This window comes from Psammomys obesus, unplaced genomic scaffold, assembly GCF_907164565.1.
Source record: "Psammomys obesus unplaced genomic scaffold, mPsaObe1.curated_primary_1811, whole genome shotgun sequence".
Taxonomy (NCBI): domain Eukaryota; kingdom Metazoa; phylum Chordata; class Mammalia; order Rodentia; family Muridae; genus Psammomys; species Psammomys obesus.
In genome coordinates this window covers 14,570,219-14,597,968 of record NW_026585895.1, presented here as the reverse complement: position 1 = coordinate 14,597,968, position 27,750 = coordinate 14,570,219, and the positions used below count along the sequence as shown (strand labels likewise).

At 37.3% G+C, this 27,750-nt stretch overlaps 1 protein-coding gene across 3 annotated transcripts; it reads left to right on the top strand.

Moving 5' to 3' along the window:
• The first annotated feature begins 868 nt into the window (after positions 1-868).
• Ppig (peptidylprolyl isomerase G) lies at positions 869-27,681 on the top strand. 3 transcript variants are annotated; one of them, XM_055600297.1, is made up of 14 exons: positions 869-1,007; positions 9,053-9,081; positions 9,506-9,583; positions 9,673-9,747; positions 10,103-10,210; positions 11,487-11,531; positions 12,562-12,649; positions 14,005-14,034; positions 14,127-14,266; positions 17,772-17,979; positions 19,609-19,776; positions 21,569-21,656; positions 24,459-24,595; positions 24,766-27,681. In XM_055600297.1, the coding sequence occupies exons 3-14, from the start codon at positions 9,523-9,525 to the stop codon at positions 25,874-25,876; spliced, it is 2,259 nt and encodes a 752-aa protein (XP_055456272.1). In that variant the 5' UTR covers positions 869-1,007; positions 9,053-9,081; positions 9,506-9,522; the 3' UTR covers positions 25,877-27,681. The 3 variants fall into 3 exon arrangements, with proteins under 3 accessions (XP_055456272.1, XP_055456274.1, XP_055456275.1); XM_055600299.1 differs by having other exon boundaries at positions 9,053-9,121; XM_055600300.1 differs by lacking the exon at positions 869-1,007 and adding an exon at positions 1,105-1,413.
• Positions 27,682-27,750: the final 69 nt, after the last annotated feature.

Sequence of the window (27,750 nt, the reverse complement as noted above, 5' to 3'; positions counted from 1 at the left end):
TCACATGGCCAACGCTGGCGAGATGGCTCAGCCATTAGAAGCTCTTGCGGCTCTTGAAGGAGCACCCGTATTGAGCGTCCCGTAACTGCTTTTAACTCAAGTTTTATGGTGTTCTGACACCCTGTTTTGACCTCTGCAAACAGCCACACACATATGGTGCATATACACACAAGCATACAGACATACACGTGTATATATATGATATATGATATACTACATATGATATGATATATATAATATACTATATATTATATATATTATATACTATATATCATATATATATATATACAATATGATAACCAGGCATGGTGGCGCACCCCTTTAATCCCAGCATTTGCGGATTAGAGGCGGGGCAGGTGAATCTCCTTAAGAGTTTGAAGAGTTTGAAGTCAGTCTGATCTACACAGAGAGTTCCAGGCCAGCCAAGGCTATATACTATTCTATACTATACTATACTATACTATACTATACTATACTATTCTATACATCTCAAGAAGATATAAATCGCTTAGTACTGGGAATAAAGGCGTGCGGTACCACGCCCCGGAAGTAGCTCATTTTTGTTACTAGTTTTCGAGCGTTTGCTGAAGGTGAAAATTGGAAGTTCCTTGGAGGCAGAAAAGTCATTTTAAATACCCTGACAGGCCATGCCTACGTTTACAAAACGAAGTGCTTTATTTCGAGAGCGCTGTGACATTTCTGACGGGATGCACACGTATCCAATCAACTCGCTGAAAACGTTATGCGACCCGTCAGGGGAACCTACTGAAAAAACGCAGAAAGCCCCTACCCTCTCCAGCAGAGGATGATGACGTAAGTCAGGGGACGCCGGGAGGCGCCGTCAACCCACCCCTGACGCACTTCCGGCGCGACCCTTTCCCTCCACGCCTGGACTGGGCTGTGGGGGAGGGAGGCGGTTAGTGGGCTTTAGCGCCTTCCCAGACGGCGGTAGATTTGAAGCGCTTTACAGGACTGGGCCGGGAGAGGAGGAGTGCGCGGCGGTGCAGGTGAGGGGGCGCGAAGGCGTCTGCCGGCGCGGCGTCCTTCGCTGCGGCCCCCGGCTACGCGAGCGGGAAGGGCCCAGGGCGAGGGGCGGAGCCGCGGCGGGCGGCCGGGCCGAGGTAACCGTCTTTCCGTCGCGCCGTCTGCGCTGCCCGGGCGCGGAGAGGTGGCCCCGGGGACCGCGGCGGGGCCTGTGGCCCGTGCGAGGCCGGGCAGCTTGCAACCGAGCCCCGGGGCGCAGGAAGCCGCTCTTCCTCCCCAGCCCCCGCCCTCCCCGCGCGGCGCACACCTCCTCCCTGACGCATTTTGCCGCACAGGCTGTAATATGGCGGCAGCGACAGCGGCCTCGGCTCCCGGGAGCTAGGTCCGTTTTGAATGCTTCCAAACCGTGAGACCGGGCGCTGCTGCTTGGTAGGTGGGACGTTTTGTTGGGGAAGGGGGAGGCGCAGTGCGAGGGCCTGTCAGGTTAGGGTTGGGGAGGGACGGGCGCAGAGCCAGGATCACCGGGAGTAAAATCGGCATCGAGCTCTCCTCGTCCGACCTTTTCCTCTGGTAGGACAGCCACTGTCGTGCATGCTTTAGCGACCCAGGCCCTTGATGTTAAGGGTCCTCTTAAAACTCAAATGCGAGCTCTTAACCTTAGCTCTGTGGAAGTTTTCCCACGTTCCTGAGCGACTGGAAGAGGCCAGGCCTTTGGGAAGGAGGACTGTTTAGGAGAAGACGGTTTCTGAACCCCGTTCGCCTTTAGGAGAAGCGTACTTATTTCTTCCGGATTTACTCTGATGTCGAGCACCGGCAGCCTTAGCCGGCAACGGCGTCTAATCCTTTTAGAAAACCTTAGGAAAGCACCACCTTGTGCACTCAGTTTGATTTCTTAGCACTAGTACGTTCCGTACACTACAACAATCTTTTTTTGTTGTTTGATTTTGAACACCAATACATTTAAGAAATAATAGAATGTTTTGGAAATTTGGAGATTCGGTATTAGGGTTCAGAAGCTAAAACCAGAAAGGGTAAAATATGTTTGTGTCCATGTCACCCTCATTGTGTATATATAATGAGGACTAGTAATTGCTATTTTGTAACAGTTACTGGGAGGTGCCAGTATTTTATAAGTTTTTTCCTCTTTTTTTTTTTTTTTTTTTTCTGAGACAGGGTTTCTCTGTATAGCCCTGGCTGTCTTGGAACTCTCTTTGTAAACCAGCCCAGCCTCGAACAGAGATCCGCCTGCCTCTGCTGGGATCAAAGGCGTGCGCCACCCGGCTCATTTTTGTAAGTTTTAAAAGATTGTGATAAAGCCCAGAAATTGCACAAATACTTAGAATGGCTGCTTCTTTAATTTTTTTTTTTTTTAACATACCTAAAAGTATATCTTCCAGTACGGTGTCCCAGTGTCTGTAACCACAGCACTCAAGAGGCTGAGGAGAAAAGGTCACTACAGATCAAGGCCAGTCTGAACGACTTTACTCTTATCTCAGATAAACAAAAACCCTTTCTTAGGGACTGAGGGCTCCCACTATTTAATTTTAATAATGTGGAGTGTAATTATTCATGTAAGAGTTTACATTCCTCTTTGTTTTAAATGAGTTAATTGCTTAACAAGAATTGATTGGATTGTTGTGTTTGCTCTCTAGGTAGATTGAGATGTATGTGTGTCTTTGACAAAATTGTATTTTTATTCTTGTAGACCAAAATTTGGACCTTGAGATTTGCAGGCAGCACTTTAAATATTCAGAGAAAACTTCTATAATTGGAACTTTGTGTGTTACTGATAGGGAAAAGTTTCTGTTTTATGTTAGATTAGTGTCAGTTAGAGCAAATACTCTACCACTGAGCTATCTATGTTCCTGTCCTTTGCTCTCCACTTTGTGTGTGGATCCAAGACCTCACAACTGTGAGGCAGGTGCTGGATCACTGGGCTACAAACCAGCCCCTGATTTTCAGAATGCCTGTTAGGTGTTGGGTTTCCACCAGCCCAGTGCTTTGTGTGTACCAGAAACATTAAAGAGAAGGTCTCTCCTGACAGCTCAAATATTGCCTTGTTTGGCTTAATTCATCAGCAGTGTACTCCTTTGTAACTGTATGCAAATGTTTTGGAATAGTTAATTTTCATCTCTTGATCCATGTAAATACTTCAAGAGTGGGTTAAAAATGCTAGTTTGAATGTTAAAGTGCTTCCCTTGCAGGTAATTTTTTTTTTTTTTTTTTAAAGAGGTATATATTTTTGCCCAGTTTTGAAGGTCTCAGTTTATGGTTGGCCTATTGCTTTTGAGCCTGTGACAGCATTACGTGGTGGGGAGCACAGGTCAGGGCAAAATGTCTTCCTTGTGGAGTCCAGGAAGCAGAGGATGGAGGGAGAGGGCTGTCCAATACTACCTTGGAAGAACTCACCTCCAGTGACCCAATTTCATTTAGTTAATCCCCATTTCTTAAAAGAGCCAGTAGTGCCAAAGGCTGGCAACCAAATAACACATGACCTTTGGGGGACAGTTAAATCTAAACCTAAAGATAGTGTCTATTAGACCTGACGGGAAAGATAAATGCAAAAAAATCTCCGGAAGTTGTTTATGCAAGACCTGCATAAAGACAAAACCAGTTGACATGCCAGTGTGGATGGGGAAATTTCAGGAAACCTGACCCTAGAGGAAGAGGGGCAGAATATGTGTGTGTGTGTGTGTGTGTAAGTGTGTGTAACAATAATACAGAGGTCATAAATTTGAGAGGAATTTTGGGAGGACACGGGAGGGAGAGAGTAGAAATTATTTAATATACTCATGTATGGAATTCTCAAAAAATTCTAATTTAATTTAGGGTTTAATTTGAATTTAATTTAGGATTTCTTTATGTGTAGCCTTGCTGGCCTGGAATCACTCTGTAGACCTCCCGAGCTGGCCTTAAGCTCATAGAGACCCTTCTGCCGTACTTTTTTAGTGCTGGGATTAAAGGAGTGTACCGCTACCGCCCAGCCTAAATTACAATTTTAAAAAATATTATCCAAGTGTAACAGGTTCCCTTTTTGTATTCAAAGCATAGTCAGTCCTCCTTGGAAGTAATCTTAGAAGTAATATAGAAGGTTGAAAAATGGCTCAGCAGGTAAAAGTGCTCACCACCAAGTCTGAGGACCTGGATTCTATCCCTGAAACCCACAGAGTAGAAGGAGAAAACCAACTCCTTTAACCTACACACATATGCGTGGCATGTGCCCTCTCCCCACTAAATAAATAAATGTAATAAAAATTGCAAAGTTCTGTGGAAAACACAAAACAATAGTACTTGTATTTTTAGATGTCAGTGTTTCTGAAAACTCTTACCAATGTAGAATTAGTCAGTTAGAATATTGGCTTATATGTACATTCTTTTATAGAATTTCATGTACACATTGAGTGGTTTGTCTACAGGTATATATGTGTACCACATATGTGCCAAGTGCCCTCAGAGGTCAAAAGAGTATGTTGTTTTTCCTAGGATTGGGGTTGTGGATGAATGTGAACCACCATGTGGGTGCTGGGAATTGAATCTGGTCCTCTGTGAGAGCAACAACTTCCCTTAATGGCTGAGTCAACTTAACCAGTCCCTGTACATATTTTTCACAAATACCATAATTAATATACTGTAGATGAATAAGACAATCTTTTCTGAAGGTGCTGCAGGTAAAAAAAAAAAAAAATTCTTCAATTTTTTTAGTGAAGCCATTTGTAAAAGTTATTTTAACTTGGAAAACACGAAAAATTTGTAGATAATTACATTCAGAATTTTTTCTATGAATGACTTATTTTCATGTACCATTTCATACTTAATATACTTCACTTTTAGAGTGTCAAAGAAAGGAGATGGCAGTTGAGTGTACTTAAAAAATAAAATTGTTTTATACAATTAAGGGCTTACAGAACATGTTAGGTTCCTTTTATTGGTAATAAGGAATGTTTACATTTCCACAATTCTATATTGTCTTTGAAAACAAAATAACAACAAAGACTAGTATAATTTTTCTTTTTATGAAGAATCATAATTCAAAAAAAGCATAGTACATATATAAAAAAAATGTAGCTTTGTGGGGGTTTTTGTTTGTTTTTTCTTTTTTTGAGACAGGGTTTCTCTCTGTCTAGCCTTGGCTATCCTGGAAGTCGCTCTGCAGATCAGGCTGACCCGACCTTGAACTCAAAAAGATCCACCTGCCTCTGCCTCCCAGAGCGAAGGGATTACAGGTGTGTGTCAGCTTAAAAAACATACTTTTAAAGATCTAGTATGGTTTTAATTAATTTAACTTACCTGAGTCCTATATGAAAAGCATTACTTGTCAACAAACCTACCAGATGCCAGGTGTGCTATTGGACTCCTTTAATCCAGGAGAGGTATGTGCATCTCTGGGCTTTAGGCTGCCCCACCTTCCAGGACTCCCATTAAAAGACTGCATTAAGACTCTGTCTCAAAACAACAACAAAATGCTGATTTTTTTAATGCCTAGCTGATAAGAACATGTTGTATTTCCTACTATCTAGGTAAGTCTTCAGCTGAAAAAATGAAACCAAAAAAAGAAATTAGGGAAACAACAGCAACAGCAACGAACTTTAATAGAGAACATTTCAGTGGGAAGATGTAGAGAATGGACTCAGTGTCATGAGTGGTGTAGACTGTAGGGATGACTGCTGGTAGACTGTGGGAGAGTTAATGGCAATACCTCCTGTGAGCTGCGTACATAACGGGATAAAACAGCACAAGTTATAATAGAAAACACAAGTTCTGTCTGGGTGTTTTGGTATACACTTGTCAACCCAGACACGAGGATCAGGAGTTTAATGTCATTTTCAAGCTACATAGTAAGTTAGCTACCAGCCCAGGTTACATAAAACTATCTTTAAAAAAAATGAAAACAAAGAATAAAAATGAAACCCAGCAACAGAACAATAACCAGCATTGTTTTCTATTTGATGATGAAGTCCCTGGGCCAGGCACTGTGCTCTCTGTAGAAGACAAGGACAGCGCAGGCCTATAATTTCCAGTACTTGAAAAACTGAGGCAGGAGGCTTGGGCCACAGGGTGTGTTTAGTGCCATCTTTGACAACTGTGGCCGTCTTTGTAAAAACAACCCAAAAAGCCAGAAAGATTTTGAGTTGGTGGAATTTATAGACAAGTTTATAATTTTCACCAAGGGAGGACCATTTAGCTAGTGAGAGTGAAGTTTCCAGGAAACTGAGGCTGAACTGAATCTTTTTTGTTGTTGTTGTTTGGTTTTTCAAGACAGGGTTTCTCTGTGTAGCCTTATCCGTCCTGGACTTGCTTTGTAGACCAGGTTGGCCTTGAATGCACAGAGATTCACCTGCCTCTGCCTCCTGAGCGCTGGGGTTACAGGTGTCACTGCACCTGGTAGGCCAGAACTGAATCTTAAGGGACAGGTAGCCAGAGGAATCAGAAGGAGCCAAGAGGGAAAGAGTTGGTTGTCATCTTAATCATTTTAAAGAATTCACTGTCTATTCCATTAAGAGTTGAGACTCATAGTGCTCTTTGACTGTGATAAAGTCATTACATATATTATCTATTTTTTACCTAATTACAAATACTCCATTTAATAATTAGTTGCTATATACTTACTCCTGGCATCTTGAACTTTTTTCTTTCTTAACTGTTTTGTCTATATGTCTGTGTGAGGGTGTTGGATCCTGGAGTTACAAACAGTTGTGAGCTGTCATGTGGGTGCTGGGAATGGAACCCAGGTCCTCTGGAAGAGCAGTCAGTGCTCTTAACTGCTGAGCCATCTCTCCAACCCTCAGAACAAGATTTTAATCATTTGCATAGAAAGTAGACTGTAATACAAATGGTAAACGTCATAGTTGTTAGGATTTTGCATATATTTGTGTAACGGGTTTTTTTGTGTGAGTTTCTTAACTCTTATTTTAAAAGTATTTTCATGACAAACATGATGATGCACTCTTGTAATCACAGTACTCAGGAGGCGGACAGGGGATTGACAGTTGAAGTTCTTCCTGAACAACATTGAAAGACCATGTCTCAAAAAAAAGTATTTCTAATATGAAAAAAATTCAGTGTCACTCATTTCTGAGGAAGTCAGATAGGTGAAGTAAGTTTATAACATGAAGTTGATGATAAATGGTTACAGTATATAAGCAGTACTGGAAACAACAGACTAGAACATGCATTTTATTTAATGGGAGTAGTACATGCTGATTGCTGTACAAAAATGGGTAATTATTTTTCAGAAAAATTTAAATCTAGGTTTTATGATACTAGCTATAACTCATTTAGGCTAAATAAATTTGTGGCAGACAAATATTCATGGGTAATTAACCCCAAAATATTTTATTATATTCTGAGACAATTGGTGACTAATTTTTTCCCCTCCTGAAATGGCTCTTTCTAGTCCAGGCTGATTTTAGACAGATTACTGGAAAGGAGTGAATAACTATTTTTTTGAAAGTTTTATGGGCTAGTTTTTCTTTGAATTAAATTTTCTTTATTTACTATAATCATATTAATTTCCCTTTTCTTAGAAAAAAATGAGAAACTGAGTAGATATTTGTCTTACTATTTCAGATTTTAGATATTATTAAGTAATATTTGAGAGTCAATACAGAGGAAACATCCTGTTTGACTAGTAATTGTTATGTCTAGTAATTGTTATGTCTAGTAATGATTAGTTATAGCGTCTTAGTAATTTTACTTATTTTTAAAATCATTATTTTATGTGTGTGGGTGTTTTGCCTGCATGTATGTGTGTTCACTTTTTGTAAAGGTTACAAGAGGGCACTAGATCCCCTGGAACTGGTGTTACAGGTGGTTGTGAGCCACCGAATGGGTGCTGGGATTCAAACTTCAGTTCTCTTGAAGAGCAGCTAAGTGCTTAGCTGCTGTACCATCTCGTTGATCCCATTTAGTAACTTTAGAGTCATGGTGTATAAGCCATCTTTTGTGTGACCATTGTTTATTAGGTTTTTTTTGTTTGTCTTCTTTTAAGACAGGGTTTCTCTTTTACATAGCTCTGGGTGTCCTGTAACTCTCTTTTAGATAAACTAGGATAGCCATGAACTCACAGAGATCCATATGCCTTTGCCTCCCAAGAGCTGGGATTAAAGGCATGGGCATGGTAGGGTTTTCTTTGTTGTTTTGTTTTTTAAGACAGAATTTCATTTTTTTTTTTTAACCCTGGTTTTAGCCCCCTGGTGTTTAGACTGAAGGGGTGCACCACTATACCATGCTCATCCTTGGGTTATATTCTGTAACTGGATATGAATCTGTAATTGTCCCAATTAAAATTTTAGCTAAGGTGTGCAAGGGTGTATAACTCAGTGGTAGAACATAGCAAACCCCTCCCCCCCCAACAAAAAAAGACAAACCGAAGAATTGTTTCAGAGTAAAGACTGTAGACCTTTCAGGGTGTTGCTTACCCTAACATATCATAGGCTGTTTGTTAAGGCACCTTAGTAATCTAGGTGTGGTAATTAAATAAAAGCATATTTCAGTCTCTTCTGAGCAGATGAAATGGTCATTTTTGTAGTCTGTTAATTTGGCTGTTATTCAGTACTTGCTGGCTTTGTTTCATTGGCTCTTTGCCTTACTGTATCATTATAATTATAATGATCAATTATAATTGACTATTTTAAGTCCTTAAAATAAATGGTTTCCAAAAAGAATGTCAAGTAAAAGGAACCTGCTGTGTAGATAAAGCTATCTACATAATATTTCACACATTAGTATGTGCCTGTCATAGGCTGTTTGTTGCTCATGACCAGAAGTAGCCTTATATGTAAAATTTAATGTGCTTTTAATCAGAATTATATCTACCTTATATTAGTGTCATTAAAATACTTCCCTTTCAAGTCAGGTGTAGTGATACACACCTGTCATCCAGCATGCAGGAGCCTGAGGCAGGATGATTGCCACAAATTTTAGGCCAGTCTGATGAGTACAAAGTTAGCCAGAGATACATAGTGAGACTTTGCCTTAGAAGCTAAAACCTCTTCCTTTTCTTCATAGATGATTTTGAGTATTTTTAATATCTCACATTTTAATCAGAGCTCTCATTTTTGTTTCCTAGGAGCAAAAGGATTGGCTCAGTTGTCCTTGGTGGGTTTTTGTATTTTATTGTTTGTTTCCCTCCTTAAAGGTAATGTGCATGTTCTGTTCTCTGGTCACACAGAGTTAATACAGTTTTCTATATGGGGTGGCAATCTGGTTTGGATTGATAAAATAGAAATTCATTATATGATAATGTCTGTACTCTCTTCAGAAGTATATTTACTAAAATTGGAATAATAGAGAAGATTAGCATAATTCCTACCCAGTAATTACTACGTCGCACTCTTTAAAGTCTTCTGTTTTCCTCAAAGTGCAGTCAAATCTCCAAAAATCATGAGTTACCTCATGGAAATAAATGTAAAATAAATTCAAACAGCATTTGTAGTTTATGTGCAGTAGACTTGACTTTTAGAGAATGGAAAATCTTTGCCATTTAAATTGACTTGCCTAAAATTATTGTATACACTTACAGATTGAGCTATAGGAACCATGGGAATAAAGGTCCAACGTCCTCGATGTTTTTTTGACATTGCCATTAATAATCAACCTGGTAAGAATATTAATGTTTCTAATTAACATTTTTATGCTAGTATTTTAAATTGTAATCCAGAAATTTAAACCGGTTACCTTCTTTTTCAGCTGGAAGAGTTGTCTTTGAATTATTTTCCGATGTATGTCCCAAGACATGTGAGAACTTTCGTTGTCTTTGTACAGGTTTGTTTTCATTTTCAGTTGCCCTAATAATTCCTAGAAATACTAGTTGTGGGCCCTGCATTGGGGTGAAGAATGTCAAAACTCAGGCGGAGGCAAGAGCATGAATTCAATACCAATCTGGGCTACATGTGATGTGTGATTGTACTCCTATAATCCCAGCCCTTGGGAAGTGGAGATGAGGATTATGAGTGCAAAGCTAGACTTGAGTCCAAAAAAATGTAAATTAATTAATTAAAAAGTAAATACTAGTCTAATAAGATTTTATCTGAGATTGATTTCTTTGTTCTCTAGAAAAATATGGGCTTTAATAATGCTTACAGTCTTTTCGTTGATCTATGAATGTTTCTTTCTCCAGGTGAAAAGGGGACTGGGAAATCAACTCAGAAGCCATTACATTATAAGAGCTGTCTCTTTCACAGAGTTGTCAAGGATTTCATGGTTCAGGGTGGTGACTTCAGTGAAGGTGAGGTTTGAGGCCCATAAAAGAAAATATGTATTTTTTTGGTAAACATGAAGGTTTTGGTGTGTGTGTGTGTGTGTGTTGAACAAGGAAGCAGAGATCAGAGGACAACTTAAAACAGTCCTCTTCACTGTGTTTTAAGGATCGAACTCACATTGTCATACTTGGAAGCAATTGCCCTTTTCCAACTAAGCCATCTTGCCACCCATAAAGAATTTTTTTTTATGACTTCTTTATTAGTTTTTAGCTATGTTTATTTGTGTGGTATGTGTACCTAAGGTCAAGTGCCTTAAGAGGCCCAAAGGTATCAGATCCCCCCCCCCAGAGCTGAAGTTATAGACTGTTGTGAGCCTCCTGACTCTATGAGAGCAGTATGTGCTCTTAAGTGTAGAGCCATATTTTCAGCTCCATAAAGGAAGTTTTAATCTGGTTTTCTTCTTACTCCATTGACATCTTTGGTGAATTAGCCAGGGCCTTGTACATAACATTTAGATGGAACTCGGCTCTAACTCAGGGCCAGTTGTGTCTTTGAATAATTTTACAGATTTGCTTCTGGATACAAAACAAAACATTATTGTCTCTAATGGATTTGATTTTTGTACAAACTGGAAGTAAGTACTTTTTCCATAGTTTTTCTGTTTTATATTTCTTTTTGTAAAAATATACAAACTATTTTTTAAAAGACACTTTGAAAAAATGTTATTAATTCCTGTTAAGAGACTTGTAGCAGGTGCGGGGGCACATGCCTGTAATTGCAGCATAAGGGGAGGCAGAGGCAGGCAGATCACTGTGACTGTGAAGCCAGCCCAGTCTATAAAGTGAGTCCAGGACAGCCAAGGCTACATAGAGAAACCTGTCTTGAAAAAGGGGGTTGGGGGAGACTTGGATATTCATCTGACAGATCTTTTCCCCATAAGTCTTTTTTTTTTTTACATTTATTTTTTTATGCCTGTTGGTGCACCCTGGTGTGTGGTGATTAGGAAACAGTTTGCAGTTTCTCCTTTTGCCATGTGGGTCCCAGGAATTGAGACCTGGCTATCAGGTTGGGTGGCAGATACCTTTATTCACTTGTCCTTTTTATTTAATGGTCTAGTCACATTCTTACTGTGGTATCATAGGAGAAAGGAAGGAATTTTGTTGTTTTGAAATTATATTGCTGTCTTATAATTTGTTGTGTTCCTTTGAGTTTTACCGATTCATAATCATTTGAGTACCTACTTAATGAGAAGTGTGTGAGTTTACTGTCCTGAGTTCTAAGAGTGATGGTTTTCATTTCTAGGGAATGGAAGAGGAGGAGAATCTATTTATGGAGGATTCTTTGAAGGTAAGGTTTTTTACGTTGTTAAATTTATAGATTTTTTGTATTACTCATTTCATTATAAATTACAATTGGTCTGGAACTTGAGTTTTCATACAATTATAAGCATATGAATATAGAAATAATGGTTTTCGTATTTCATTTTTGGTATTCAGGAGGTATTCAGGCTCCAATTTTGTATACTTTTTTCTCATACTCTAATCAAAGATTGGAAGAAAAGTGCTGTCCATTTAACTGAATAACGCTATGGTTGAGGTTAAGTTGGGGTCTAGACTATGATGTTTTTATATGTCTTCACCAATGAAATGAAAATACAAAGAAATTATATCTGGACTCTTACAGTATAGTGCTAGGATCAAATCCAGGGCTTGTGCATGGTAGGCAAGCAAGGCATGGAGTTTTTAAGTGTTTTAGACTCAGTAAAAGAATGCTTGATTAGTGTGCATGGGTCTCTGAGTTTAATCCTTCACATCAAGGAGGAAAAAGTAGTGTTAAATCTAAAGTGACAGGGGAAAAAAATTGGTCCGTGAACCTGGCTTTGTCGTTTGTGTTGTATTTGACAGTAAAGAGCACATCTAGTCAGGCATGGTAGCACCTGTAATACCAGCACTGGGGAGGCTGAGGAAGGATTTGCAGGCCAGCTTGGCTTAAATGGCAAGACCCTGTCTCAGACCAACAGGAACATTTCCATTATGAACAGGAGTGGAAAATGAGCTGTTGTGAGTGTGAAGTATGTGTACATGTGAATGTAGACGGACTAGAGGAAGACATCAGGTGCTCTGTTACTTTGCCTTACTCCTTTGAGACAGGGTCTGTCACTGAACCTCAGGCTAAGCTGTCAGCAAGCTCCAGCAGTTCTAGTCCTGCCACCATAGCATTGAAGTTACAAGTGTGCAGGAGTCAGCCTGGTTTTCTATTTGTGTCCTGGGATCTGAAGTCAGATCCTCATGTTTTCACAGCAAGACTCTTAACCACTGCGTCCTCTCTTCAGCCTATGCCTCTAACATAACTGAAAAACTGTCTTTTCTTTATACAGATGAGAGTTTTGCTGTTAAACACAACAAAGAATTTCTCTTATCAATGGCCAATAGAGGGAAGGATACAAATGGCTCTCAGTTCTTCATGTATGTATTTAAGGTCTAAAATATCCCTTCTAACGTTCCCCATCCCCCTTTATAAGAAAAGGATTGTAAAATTATGAGAGGTGAAACAAAGAATTACTGAGGGGGAGTTACTAAATGTCTCAGATAGAGCTTGCTAAGAACATAAGATGGGTGGTTTAAAGGCATTTACACTGTCAGGGACAAATTCAGGAATCCATCCACCTTGGGTACCATCCACTTAAAGCTTGGGTACCTCGCTTTCCATGTGATTTCTAGGGATCAAACTCATGCTTGTACATCAAGCACTTTATCTAGCTATGAGAGTCTATGTACCAATATATCTTTACATAACCAAGTACCAGGATTACAACTACATAGTTTTTAGATTGACCTTAGGAGTAAAAGAAGGAGAAGGGTTGCTTGGGGAAAAGTGTGTGTGTGTGTGTAAAACAAAAAGAACTTACTTTAGGTTCATGTGAGTTTGGTTTGAAAGAGTCTTTTGTCTAGGCTACTTGAACTTCTGGGTTCAAGCTATTCTCCATTTTAGCTTCCCCAGTACATGTACCGTTATACTCTTATTTGGAATTGACCCAGTTTAATTCAACTCTTCTTCAACACAAAATTTTACTTTGTATCACAGATAAAAAGCTCAAAAGCCTAGTAAGGGGGAGTAACATAAGTAAGCCTGTTGGAACATGGAGCATCAGCTATTAATACCTGTGTTTAGGAAAACAGGAACACTGAGTACTCTTCACTTACTCCATGTGCTATAATTTTGCTTCCATTTATAATATGGTATATTCCATGTACCATAATTTTCAGCTATTTCAGGGATGTCTAGGACTTGTATTTTCATGCAGAAGTACCTACAATTAAATGTTGCCAGTTAATTTTTAAAATATATGAAATGAAACTAAGTGGATTGTTTTTATTCAGGTTCAATAAGTATATCTCAGGGCCATCAGACTATGACTGTTCCCACCTCTCTCAATTCCTCTAATACCCTCTACTTTAACTGTTTAAAATGATAGAGTGAAAGCACTATTGTTAAACCCATAGGCCAGTAGAATGATTTGGTTACATTTGGTAATGTCAATATAATAGAACATCATACAGCCAGGAATATTTAATAAAAATCCAGTTCCAAGTGGAAACACTAAATGTCAGCTACACACAGGTCTTCAACAGTAAATATTGCTTTTATATTCAGAACAAGCTCAGTTTTTTAATTGTATGGAAAACCCTTTGCACTCATAGTGAGGTTCTGCTGTGTGAGGGTGGCAGGTGGTTTCTTGTTTTCAATGCACTTTTTTTTTGAGATGCTAACTTTTGTTTTCCTCTTTTTTTTTTTTCTTTTACTTGGTGACTTCCAAAAGAACAACAAAACCAACTCCTCATTTAGATGGGTAAAGTTTATTTTAATGTCCTACAGCATACTTTATTTTGTTGCTATTAAAGTAAGAAGCTTTTATTTAGTCATCTTTACTTGACACTTTAGGCATCATGTTGTTTTTGGGCAAGTGATCTCTGGTCAGGAAGTTGTGAGAGAGATTGAAAACCAGAAAACAGATGCTGCTAGCAAACCATTTGCTGAAGTACGGATACTCAGTTGTGGAGAGCTGGTTCCAAAATCTAAAGGTAAGAACGAGTACATGTTTTAGGGAATTCTTGCTCAAATAAACAGATTCTAAATCACTGGCATAGAATTCTTAGTAAAGTGTGAGTTTGTAGGTTTAGGTGTATTTTGTGTGTGTTGTGTGTGCTTGTATTCCTGCACCTATGTGTCTGTGTTAGAGCACAACCTCTGTTGTGATTCTTCAGAAGCCGTGTATCATAAGTACAATATACAGTGAGTAAATTATACCTGTAAACAACTTTACACAATGCTTAGTGTTTTATGTGCTTTGCAAATAGTTATTCTCCATTACTTTCTTCAGCCTCTTTTTTGAGGGCCGGGTAGAAGTGAGACAAAGTCTCTCTATGTAGCCCTGGCTATCCTGTAATTCAGAGAAGTACGCGCGCGCACGTGTTCAAATATATGTGCCTCTGCCTCCCCAGTGCTGAGATGAAAGGTATGCTTAACACATCCTGCTCGCCATCTGCTTCAAATTCTAACATAGGTCACATCCTTTAGAATGCTTGTTTTGAAAACATGTATTTGTTCCAGCCCAATTGATGTATTAGAAAATTTTGCTTATGGATAATCTTGTCTGCACACTGAGTAAATGCAGGAAACCTTACTCGGCTGAATACCTTACAGCCACATACAAAAAGTGTGTTGCAAGTTGTACTACTTCTAGTAAGTTCATGAGCAAACTCCAGGTACTTCAGTGTCATTAAGCTTAGTCTTTACGTCTTAGTGATTTAGTCTAAGTAAACTGAATCACTGCTTTTTTTGTTTCCTCTCTTTTTTTACTATGTCACCAATGAAGGTTTTGAGTACTCCTGATATTTTCTTGTAGGCCGTTTTTTATTTTGTTTATTGAGGCAGGTTTTCTCTGTGTAGCCCCAGCTGACCTGGAAGTTGCTCTAGACCACACTGGCCTTGAGCTCAGAGATCTGCATTTCTCTGCCCTTCCAAGTGCCAGGATTGTTTTTTGAGATAAGAACTAGTTCTGCAGTCAGCCTGACCTCAAATTTGTTATCTTCCTATCCTCTCATTCTGCCTCTGCTTTTTTAAGTGCTAGAATTACAGGTAAGTGCCACCATACCTAAGCTATTTTGTTCTTAGTTGTACTTAATGTAGTGTTTTTCTTTTTTTTTTTTTCTTTTTTTTTTTTTTAGATTTATTTATTAGGTATACAGCTTTCTTCCTAGATGTACACCTGCATGCCAAAAGAGGGCACCAGATCTCATTACAGATGGTTCCCATGTGGTTGCTGGGAATTGAACTCTGGACCTTTGGAAGGGCAACCAGTGCTCTTAACCTTTGAGCCATCTTTCCAGCCCCTTAATGCAGTGCTTTATAGGAACATGTATGTTGTGTTACAGCAAAGCTGATTGTACCTCTCCCAAACTTTTCTGCTTTACTTTTCTTCTTATTAGCTAATTTAATTTCCAAATCCATATGTACTTTACAGTTAGAATGTCTGTGAACCTGTCATAGAAGTATAATAGCTGTTTGCTGTTCACCTTATTGTCTTAAAGAGAGTGTAAGATCTGTGAGGGTAGAGTTCACATCTAAGTTTCTTCTAGTACTTTTCAGTATACTTATAATACATCATCTTCATTTCCTTAGTACATATCTGTACTGTTCATTTAAATGTATTAGTAAACTTTAAGGATTACATTTAGTTTTATTCATAATACGCCTTAATCATATTTTTAAATTTTGGTTAACACAGAATCAGAAACTTAGCTACTGTCTACTGGAACAGTATTGATGTTTTAACATTCTTTATTTTGCCTTATCACTCTTCTGTTCTTCAACTGACATTTCTCAACCAATCCCCTCCAACTCCCTCTTCTTCCCCCCCCAAAAAAGATTGGTATGAAAAGGGCATATCAGTTAAATTTTATTCAAATAACATTGATGAACTTGAAAAAGAAAGGACTTTTAAGACTTTTTTATTATCATTTATTATAATTTACTCAATTTGTATACCGGCTGTGGCTCCCACCTTTCTTCTCCTTCTCCCCCGATGCCCCTTCCCTAGTCCACTGATGGGGAGGTCCTCCTCCCCAAGAAGGGACTTTTTAAAAAGTTTAATTCCCAGCAATCACATGGTGGCTCACAACCATCTACACAGGGATCTGATGCCCTCTTCTGGCATGCTGGAGTATATTCAGATAGAACGCTCATCTTCATAAAATTAAAAAAAAATAAATTATTTATATATAATTTTTACTTTTTATATTAATTACGGGTTATTTACTTTGTATCCCAGCTGTAGCCCCATCTCTCATTTCTTCACAATACCATCCTCCCTCCCTCATCTCCTTCCTGTCCCTCTTTAAGTCCACTGAGAGGGAGGTCCTCCTCCCCTTCCATCTGACCCTAGTTTATCAGGTCTCATCAGGACTGGCTGCAATGTCCTCCTCTGTGGCCTAGCATGGCTGCTCCTCCCTCAAGGTAGGAGGGGACGCGGGGGCCAAAGAGCCTGCCTCTGAGTTCATGTCAGAAACAGTCCCTGTTCCCTTTACTAGGGAAACTCACTTGGATGCTGAGCTGCCATGGGCTATGTCTGAGCAGGGGTTCTAGGTTATATCCATGCATGGTCCTTGGTTGGAGAATCAATCTCAGAAAAGACCCCTGTGCCCAGATATATTTGGTCCTTGTTGTGTTCCTGTCCTCTCCAGGTCTAACTAACTCCCCCTTCTTTCATATGATTGCTTGCACTCTGCCCAAGGTTTGGTAATGAGTCTCAATATCTGCTTTGATACACTGCTAGGTAGAGCCTTTCAGAGGCTCCTGTCCTGTTTCATAAAATAAAAAAACAAATCTTAAAAAAATGATTGCCTATCCCGGTATAATGGTGCATACCTTTAATCCCAGAATTCCAGGAGACAGAAGTAGGTGGATCTCTTGAGTTTAAGGCCAGCCTGGTCTATAAAGTGAGACCCTGTCTGAAAAGAAAAACATGATTCCTTACCTCAAAATTTCAACTTGAGACTTTTTTGATAGAGACTTTTTTAAAAATAGTTACTTTTGATAAATTACTTCTGATTATGAGATTTTGCTTCAATTAAAGCTTGTGTTTCTGATCATTAGAGGAATACTCAGTCATGGAAGTTTAAGCTCAGTGCCATAAACCTTCCTGTGTTGACACAATGTTTTTTTCTGGTTCTACCTTCAATCTTGATAATAGAAGAAATAGAAAACTAACACTAGAAGCTGTAAAATCTTAGATGCTACTCTGTGCTTAAATTTTTTTCTATTCAGATGTTTCTTAAAATTAACTTGGTTTATAATTTGGGATTTGCTTATTTTCAGAAGTACTTTGTCTTAATAGAATTTTGTTCATGAATCTGGAAGTATGGATTCTAATTCTCGAGTCCTGACTGATGTGCTCTCTTTGAGTTGAGATGACTGAATGAACAAAAATATCTAATACTGGACTTAATAAAAAATCTTTAGAAAAGGTTAAGTTTTACTTTATAGGTTGGCCTGAAAATTACTGAGTGTGATCTTTTTGTTTTAAAGTTAAGAAAGAAGAAAAGAAAAGGCATAAGTCATCGTCTTCATCATCATCCAGTGATTCAGATAGCTCAAGTGATTCTCAGTCCTCCTCTGATTCTTCTGATTCAGAAAGCGCTTCAGAAGAAAAATCTAGAAAAAGGAAAAAGAAACATAGAAAAAACTCCCGAAAACATAAGAAGGAGAAGAAGAAGCGAAAGAAAAGCAAGAAAAGGTCTTAATATTAGTGTTGTTTATTAATCAGTTATGAAAGAGGTTTTATAAGAGTTTTATGAGATCATGCAACAAAAGCTTTCAGTTAATTTTATGCTCTACATTGAAATGATGCTTTTGGTTTTATGTTATAGGGCTTTTAATTTTGTTTTTATTGATGCATTCCCAATTTCCCACGCTGACCTCAAATTCATAATCATTCAGCCTCATCCTCTGTTGTGTTACAAAACCTTTCCTGGGAGATGCAACACACATGCCTACTCACTCCAGATAGGGAAGCTTCACACACCAAAGTATGGATGCCACCAAAGTCCCCCTTGGTGAATCAGTGACTTTTATTGGGCTCTCTTACAGAAATTGCTCAACAATAGCCACATCACCAAACTTAGGTCACAGCTCACTAAGCTAGGGACCTGAGGCCCACTGCATACCCTGCAGGCAGCTCAACAGGTAAAACATGTGTCCTTTCCACGTGCCATAGTTGATCTAAACCTCTTTCAGACAGCTCAATCAGTTTCTGCTTTTTCTAGACAGTTGGTCTGGTCTGAGAATCTTCTTTTGCAGTTTGTCTTGTCTGAGAGACTTCTTCGCAGCTTAGCTCTGCGTACTCGTTTCTTGTTAGTTTCAGGGACTCCGTGAAGCTGTTTGAGTTGGCTACTTTCCTGTTTAAGGAACTTTCTGCAGCATGGAATATTTTAATCTCAGAGGAAACTGTTAAACCACATCCGCCCAAGTAGCAATGATTGTAGATGCACAACATCACTCCAGATTTGAATTTTTTACTTTGAAGAAATTTATGAAATACATTTGAATTACAACAAACCGACAGTTAATCCCTTTGTAACAGTTACCTCTTTTGCTCCAAGAGCAGTGTATGAACTGAAAGCAGATGATTCAGTCACTATTTTCTGCTTTGTTTAAAATATGTTTATATTAAAACTTCATCATATACCTATTACCTCAGAAGCAACTAATTTCTTTGTATTTTGTACATTTTCGTGCATAAATGTTTGCATGCTGTGCCCATGGATGTCAGAATAGAGCATCAGAACCCCTGAAATAAGAATTGCAGGTAGTTGTGAGCTGCCATTTGGGTGCTGTTTATTGAACCTGTGTGGTCTGGGAGAGCAGCCAGGTCTTCTCACCACTGAGCTATCTCTCTAGCTCCATGCTGTATTTTAAACTTACCAGAATATATTGTCTACATAGTTTCATATTTGAGATGTATCTTATAGAAAAGTATTTTTGGGTTTGATTACAAGTGGGTTTTTGTTTGGTTGAATTGATTGGTTGGTTTGTTGGGGGAATGAGGAAAATTTTGCCATGATCACATCTTTGAAAAGAATAGGTTGATATATATATTTTTATACTATTAAGAAATGCTGGGCTGATGAGATGGGTCAGTGTGTAAAGGTACCACACCTGTTGACCTGAATTTACCCCGGACTCAGATGGTGAAAAGGGACAACTGATTCCTGCAGGTTGTTCTCTGACCTCCACATGTGTACTGTGCCATGCGGACTTTTGCACTCACTGACTATAATTTAAAAAGAAAAGAAATGCTGACAGTTGGAAATTCTAGGTAGGTACATAAGAGCCAAATGTAACATACTTTGATTTTACCTATAAGCCCATCTAGTGAAAGTGAAGCAGAAAACCTTGATGCACAGCCCCAGTCTACTGTCCGCCCAGAAGAGATCCCTCCTATACCTGAAAATAGATTCCTAATGAGAAAAAGTCCTCCTAAAGCCGATGACAAGGAAAGGAAGAACAGAGAGAGAGAAAGAGAAAGAGAGTGGTATGTGAATGTGTGTATTTTATAGCACTGTTACATATTACAAGTTTTCTTTTTGAACATTAAACTGGTGACCTTATTCCAATGAAATTCTCTTTTAATTAGAAAAAAAAAAGATGCTAGAAAGCTTCTTTTTTGCTAAACACAAATTCAGTTATCAGCAGATTTTGAGAAAATAAGGTCTGTCATGTAAGTAATGTGTGTCATTCCAAATGGCATTAATATTGAGAATAGTGGTAAGCGAGTAAACAAGATGATATTTTGGTATGTTGCTCACATTTTTAAAGTGACTTATTTTGATATTTTTTGATTGTGCATGTGTGTACACATGGGTATATGCAGTGTGTGCATGTGACAGTATGTATATGTATATATATACATATACATGTGTATATATATATATATATATATATATATATATATATATATATATATATACACACACACATGAGTACAAAATCCCTCCTATTCCAGAGAATAGATTCTCAATGAGTAAATGACCTCCTGAAGCTAGTGAAAAGGAAAGGAAAACCAGAAAGAGACTGATACGTGAATGTATGTATTGTCCCTCGACCCTTAACGGTTTAAGGAGAGAATCAGCTCCTACAATTGTCTAATCTTGACAACCTTAGTTTCATCACTGAAACTTCTGTAAAAAAGCTGGGTGCAGTGCCATGCTTGTGGTCCTAGTTCTGGAGAGGTAAAGATGGATGAACCCTTCGGCTTTCCTTACCAGTGAGCTTAGACTACCCAGTGAACTCTAGGCCAATTAGAGATCCTGTTTAAAAATACCAAGTTGAAAGGCTTCTAAGGAATGATACCCAAGGTTGACTTCAGACTTACCCACACGAATAGGTGCACCTGCACTTACACATGCATTCACGAACACACACACCAAAGAAGAAACATGAACCTTATGTTATAAATTTGTATAAAGGGAAAGAAAGTCTTGTTTTTCTAAACTGACTTTATACTGTAACAAAATTTAGGATGTTCAGTTACTTTGAGTATTTTTCTTTATAAGTCTATTAATGTTACCAATTTTTTATGAGTCATTTAAATAATGATGTGTAAAAGTTAAAAAGAAATTGAAATCTTAGTCATGAGAAATACAATTGCAAAATTAAAAAATTTCTAAGCATGGTACTACAGAAATATGCCATGCTTTTCATAGTATGCAAAAATAAAAATAAGAACTTTGAAATTGGAATAATTTTGATTCATTGAGTTTATTTGTCCAGTAGTTTAAAAGAGAATGTTTTTAAGGATACAGAGATTAAAAACTATTTGAACTACTAAAAGTCCAGCTTTTCAAGTATCACTTAACACATATGTTATTAATGAGCTAATTTTATGTATAATTTTAAGTTTCATATTTCAATCACATATATAAAGAGTAGTATTTGGTTAATTCAGACCTGCTTGTCTCTGCCTAGTTTACATTGCTTAATTTCTCCATAGTTGTGTTACTAATGCACAGCTGCTCACAGGAGAATTAGATAGTCTTGGTTTTCCTCTCTTTTGAAGCCCCTCTGGGCTGTATTATATTTGGTTTCCTTAGCATTATCAAACTAGCTTCACCTTACTAATCAGTATTTCTTTCCACAGTCAGTCATATTCGTGGTGGTACAGTATGAGGAGTAGTGCCTACTAAGATCTGATAGCATTTTGGGTTAAAAACTTTTGAGTTATGTAAAGAAATTTAAATTTATTCAGTTAGATCAGTAAAACTATAGTTTCAAGATTCCTCTTTATAAAAGAAATATGTCTAAACTTTCCCTTTGCTTGCTTCTAGTAATCCACCTAACTCCCAGCCTGCTTCATACCAGCGACGATTCTTAGTTACTAGATCTGGCAGGAAAATTAAAGGAAGAGGACCAAGGGTAGGTGATTCTTTGTCAGAAATGTTAATAATGCTGCATTTGTCTTTCTTAAAGAGTTCGGAGTGCTGGGGAGTGCACAGCTCAGTGCTAGAGTGCTTGCAAGAACATGTGCATGGCCCTGGATTCATAATACCCAGCACTACAAGGAAAAACAGCTGTCATTTTACTATTTAAGTTGCAAAAATAATTAGGGGATATGTGTGTTTTAAATTATACATCCTTTTCTTAAAGTAACTTTTATGTCTTGGTAATCTAAATTGAAAATAGATTACAAATTTACATACTTTAAAATGGGATTGAGGTGGGTGTGGTGGCTCATACCTCAAGAGACTTAAGGCAGGAAGATTGCTGTGAGTTTTAGGCCAGCATGAGCTGTAGCCTGAGACCTATCTCAAAAATAAACAACCATAAAATAAAATCAGAATATAAAGGGTATTGAAGTCTTTGACCTTTGGTAATTCTTACACCTCATCTCTTTATTTTTTTTCTTTTTATAATATTTATTAAGCACCCCAGATATGTTTTTATTTTTATATTAATTACAGTTTATTCACTTTGTATCCCAGCTGTAGCCCCCTCCCTCATTCATCTCTCTATTCTTACCAAAACTAAATAAGTAAATTGCTGCATTTTTTAACTAAATTTTTCTATCCAGAATTTAAATAACTTCTTACAAAACTTTTTTAAGAAACTTAATTATACTTTATAAATTAGATCTTTGCTTTTTACCCAGTTTTTCTTATACTTTCTACAGTCTGAAAACAGCATTTCCTGTCTAGTTGGTTCCAAATTACAAAATCCAATGAATTCTTTTAGTCATTACTTAATACCGCTCATAATATTCTCTCTAGTGCTTTCATCGTATTTTTTCCTCTCCCTCTAGCCAGTCTATCTTAAACAAAGACATCCTATACATTACTTTATAAATTAGTGTCCAGGGTCTAGTTTATTTTATATTACACATACATCTCAGACAGGCTCTTTATTCTCAGGGATGACTGATAATTCGCAGTTCCATCTGCTCTTGGCACCAAAAGTTTATTTACCTAATGAGCACCTCCAACTTACCATCAAGAAAGCTCAGCATAAGCCCTTTTCTTCCTATCTCATGTCTCTTTAGGCTGTTACTCATATTGACTCCTGCTTACCACCTATGAACCTATTTCCCCTAAGGCCAAGAATCGTTTTTATTCTCTTTCAATTTTAAACAACTTATTCAACTCCTGTCATTTGTCTCCCCACTATCAAATGTATCTGTTTAAAGCTTTACTCAGAACTGTCTGAAATATGAATGGCTTCCAAACTTGTATTTGGTAGAGTTGTTTTTTTTTTTTTTAAAGATTTATTTATTTTATTATGTACATGATATTCTGCCTGCATGTACACCTGCATGCCAGAAGAGGACATTAGATCACATTATAGGTGGTTGTGAGCCACCATGTGGTTGCTGGGAATTGAACTCAGGACCTCTGGAAGAGCAGACAGTGCTCTTAACCTTTGAGCCATCTTTCCAGCCCCCGAGTTTTGTTTTTTTTTTTTTTTTTTAATCTGTCAGTTCTGATTTACACTTAAACCCTCAATGATAGCAGACTGTACTGAGCTTCTGTTCATGTGAGTTATATTTATCAATATTGATTCTTTTATAAATTAAAACTAAGAAATACAAATATGTAGTTATAAAAGTAGTACATCAAAAAGCAGTTTTTATAGTATCTGAATGATTCTACCATATGATCATAAAGTACAGAAGCAAAAAAGGCATATAATGTATTTTACCATAGTCAGAGTAGTCAATGAAAAGTGCAATTCTGGGCTGGAGATGCAGCTTCAGTTGTAGAGTTATTTGCCTAGTATGCAGAAGGCCTTAGGTTCGACTTCTAGTACTTGGTGCATTGGGCAAGTCAGATTATGTTATTCCTGTAGTATTGACTTTAGAGTTTTAAAAAAATATTAGGCACAGACTGAGCTTTTACAAAATCTTGTTTGCTTCATCAGTATGATGTAGTTTTTCTTGGAATTTTTAGCTTTAGCCATATTTGACCTGTCTTATGATCATTTCTAAAATAATGCTGTTTGTTTCTGTCCCAGAACTTTCAGTATAGAAAATTTCTTGTCTTCCATATTTTGCTTCATCTTTGCTTACTTACCATAAACATTCTTTCATTTTCAGCTTTTAGTTTACCTAATCACATTCCTATTCAAAATTTCCGAGTCTCTGACACCATTTCTCCTTCTATAATCATTCTATTTTGTTTAATGTGATTATCCATTCATTTGTTCCTCTAACCTTAGAATGTTAGGTTCTAAGAGATCAAAATCTGCTATATCTTGGCTCACTGCTATTTCTTCAGTAAAGTGATTAACCATTTAAAGAACTGAGTAAATGTTGGTTGAACAAAGGCCTTTTGTCTGTTTATTTCTCATGGTATTTGTCTTGGAAGGTGATGTATACGTGACATTAAAATAAGAACTTGGAATTTGTAGTAGTTAATATACAGAGTATTGTAGTACCAGTTGAACAGGACTGTTCCTAGCAAGATGTGAAAAGCCTGAGGTGCTGTGGGTAATGTTCTTTAATTGGAATTTATAGTAAGGCATAGTGCAGGGTTCCCTGCCTGTACTCTACCTGAAAGCTGGAGCCTGCTTTATGCTAAGCACATGTTCTTACCTCATTCCTAATTTAGCAATTTCAAAAAGCATAAAAACCTCTTTTCATTTTATTTCAACCTAGAAATAAGTATGTAGCTATGGTATCGCTTTTAAATTTTTATATGGTCTTTTTCCCCCTTTTATTTTCTTAAGCGTTATCGAACTCCTTCCAGATCCAGATCAAGGGATCGTTTCAGACGAAGTGAGACTCCTCCACATTGGAGACAAGAGATGCAGAGAGCTCAAAGAATGAGGGTGTCAAGTGGTGAAAGATGGATCAAAGGGGATAAGTAAGATTTAATTGTTACTTAAAATTAATTTTTCTTACATTGTACACAGTTATTTTATTAGGAACCAGTTTATTTCTGTATACCTTACAGAAAACACAGTAGCATTTTAGCTTATGATTATGCTTTTCTTTTCCTAATAATATTCCAAATATTTTTTTCTTCTTTTTTAGGAGTGAGTTAAATGAAATAAAAGAAAATCAAAGGAGCCCAGTTAGAGTAAAAGAGAAAAAAATAACAGATCACAGACACATGTCTGAGAGTCCAAACAGAAAAATAGAAAAGGAAAAGAAAGTTAAAGATCAAAAATCTGAAAGCAAAGAAAGAGACATCAGAAGAAATTCTGAAAAAGATGACAAATATAATAAAAACAAAGTGAAGAAAAGGGGCAAATCCAAAAGTAGGAGTAAGAGCAAAGAGAGATCCAAGAGTAAGGAAAGAGATTCCAAGCATAACAGACATGAAGACAAGAGGATGAGGTCAAGAAGTAAAGAAAGGGATCATGAGACTACTAAAGAAAAAGAAAAACAGTTGGAATCTAAAGGGAAAGATCAGGAAAGGAGTAGAAGCAAAGAGAATTCTAAACAGGTAGAATCAAAAAGTAATGAGCATGATCATAGCAAAAGTAAAGAAAAGGATAGACGTGCACAGTCTAGGAGTAGAGAGCGTGATCTGACTAAGAGTAAACACAGTTACAACAGTAGAACAAGGGAGAGAAGCAGAAGTAGGGACAGGAGCAGGAGAGTACGGTCTAGAAGCCATGACAGAGATCGCAGCAGAAGCAAGGAATATCATAGATACAGAGAACAGGAGTATAGGAGAAGAGGAAGGTCACGAAGCCGGGATCGAAGAACACCGGGACGATCGAGAAGTAAAGATAGGAGGAGAAGAAGGAGGGATTCCCGGAGCTCAGAGAGAGAAGAAAGTCAAAGTAGAAACAAAGAAAAGTATAGAAGCCAAGAAAGTAAGAGTTCACACAGAAAAGAAAATTCTGAGGGTGAGAAAAGAATGTACTCTAAAAATCGTGATCATAATAGCTCAAATAATAACAGGGAAAAAAAGGCTGATAGAGATCAAAGTCCAGTGTCAAAAACAAAACAAAGCAGTCAGGACAATGAATTGAAGTCCTCCACATTAAAAATTCAGGAGGACGAGAAGACCAGATCTCCAGTGGAAAAAGAAAACCAAAAATCAAAGGGTCAAGAAAATGACCATGTACATGACAAAAATAAAAAGTGTGATCATGAATCAAGCCCCGGAACAGATGAGGACAAAAGCGGATGAGTGAGTTATATACATTTATTTCCTTCCTGTCTCAAATTTTAAGTTCTCAAGACTTACTGTTGAATCTCCTTTTTGTTGTTTTCATTGTTTTGGGTTGTTTTATGTTTGTCTTTCCCCATTATCCCCCCTTTTTTTTTTTAAATGTGGACTTCATTGAGTTGATCTTTTGATAATCTGACCTGGATAATTTGTACTGCTAAAGTTTTAATAAACTTGAAATGAAAAAAATAAAAAAACAACACTTTGGTGTAATATTGTGTGCTATATTAGACTATCTTATGTATTCATTTTTGTGTTGCAGCAGTCAGTAGCAGCCTACTTTGCTTAGTCAGCCATTTGGAAACAAACTTAACTGTTGGTTGCAGTACATTGTTATACAAGCTTGTATTTCTTTTGATAAAAATCTCTTGAGGAACCAGTAGAAGTTTTGTATTGTGTTTTGTTTTGCATTTATAATTCATAAGCTTACAGCAAGTTCTTTAATTACACAGAAGCAGGATCCTTATATGTGCTCTTAAGCCATCACTTGTACTTTAATTACTTTTCCTGTGCTTCATACCTTATACTTTACAGTTCCAGATATAGCTTGTTTCTTAATATTGTCCATGTTGCTCTGTGAGCTGTAAAAGTGAGATGAATGCAGTTTTCAGTTTATGTGCTGATTGAGCTTGAGTTGCTGTTATACAGCATTTGACAGAGATTAGACCTTGGAAGATCAGACTGTAATTTTAATTCTTTGATGCTTTTGGTGTGAGGAGCTGAAATTGTTGCTTTTAAAGAACATGTTACTACCTTTTTCTACAATTTAAAAACATTTCTCATTAAAACATAATATTTGTGTAGGTCCTTCTTAAGCTAGACAGATTCTGAAAAGCATTAGTATTGGAAATACGATTTCCCTGTTTTGGCTATTAGCCTGTGTCACATTGAGTGTTAATTATGCATGGTTTTGTTTTGTTTTATTTTTTATTTTTTAACTTGGACTAACTTCTCTAATTCTCATAGCTGTGATTATGAAATGTCAAGAAGATGCATCTTTCTATATATGTACCATGATAGGCTGCAGCATGTTTGTGACTCTGGTTTCTTTCTGTTCAGATGGCTTTAGACCAGTTTACTGTTAACATTATTTTAACTTGGCATGTATAACATTGCCATGTAGAATAGAATAGAAAGTTGCAAAATATGATATCTTACAGAGTTAAACACTAAAACATATCCGAACTCCATTCAGAATTTTGTGTGTTGTATTTTGCTATTTTTGTGATGTATGGCCTTTTATTCTGTAATATCCTTCTAAATAAAAATATTGAACATCCAGCAAACACAAAACCTGCCTCATTTGAAAAATATTTCAAAACTCCAGTTAATAGTAGCCTTTAGAAAGTTTTGTAATATTTGTCAGTATAGTGTCAACTCATACCAAGGTAGCTTCTAGGTAAACCCAGTAGCTACTCAATGCTATTTGTAATGAATAAAGTGATGCCTAATATACTTCCTATTTTTGATTGTTACATTAAGATGTATTTGGCATTGTAGCTGGTACAGAATGAAGTGTGCAGTGATTATAAAACTGATTGGAATATCCTAAAGCAAATACCCTCAGTGGATTCTTTACAAATTGTTTTTCCTGATGGGAAAAGTTAGCATATATATGATCTGTTACATGTCTGAAACAAATTGATTGTGTCTTCAATTCAGTCAATTGTGTTTTAAAATATATCCCAAACTACCTGATCTTTAAGAAAGAAATTTTTACTAACATTTTAAAATCCATACTAAGTAAAAATACTTTTTTTTTCCTAGTCCTAGAGCTTTTACCTGTTAATATATATATATATATATATATATATATATATATATATATATATATA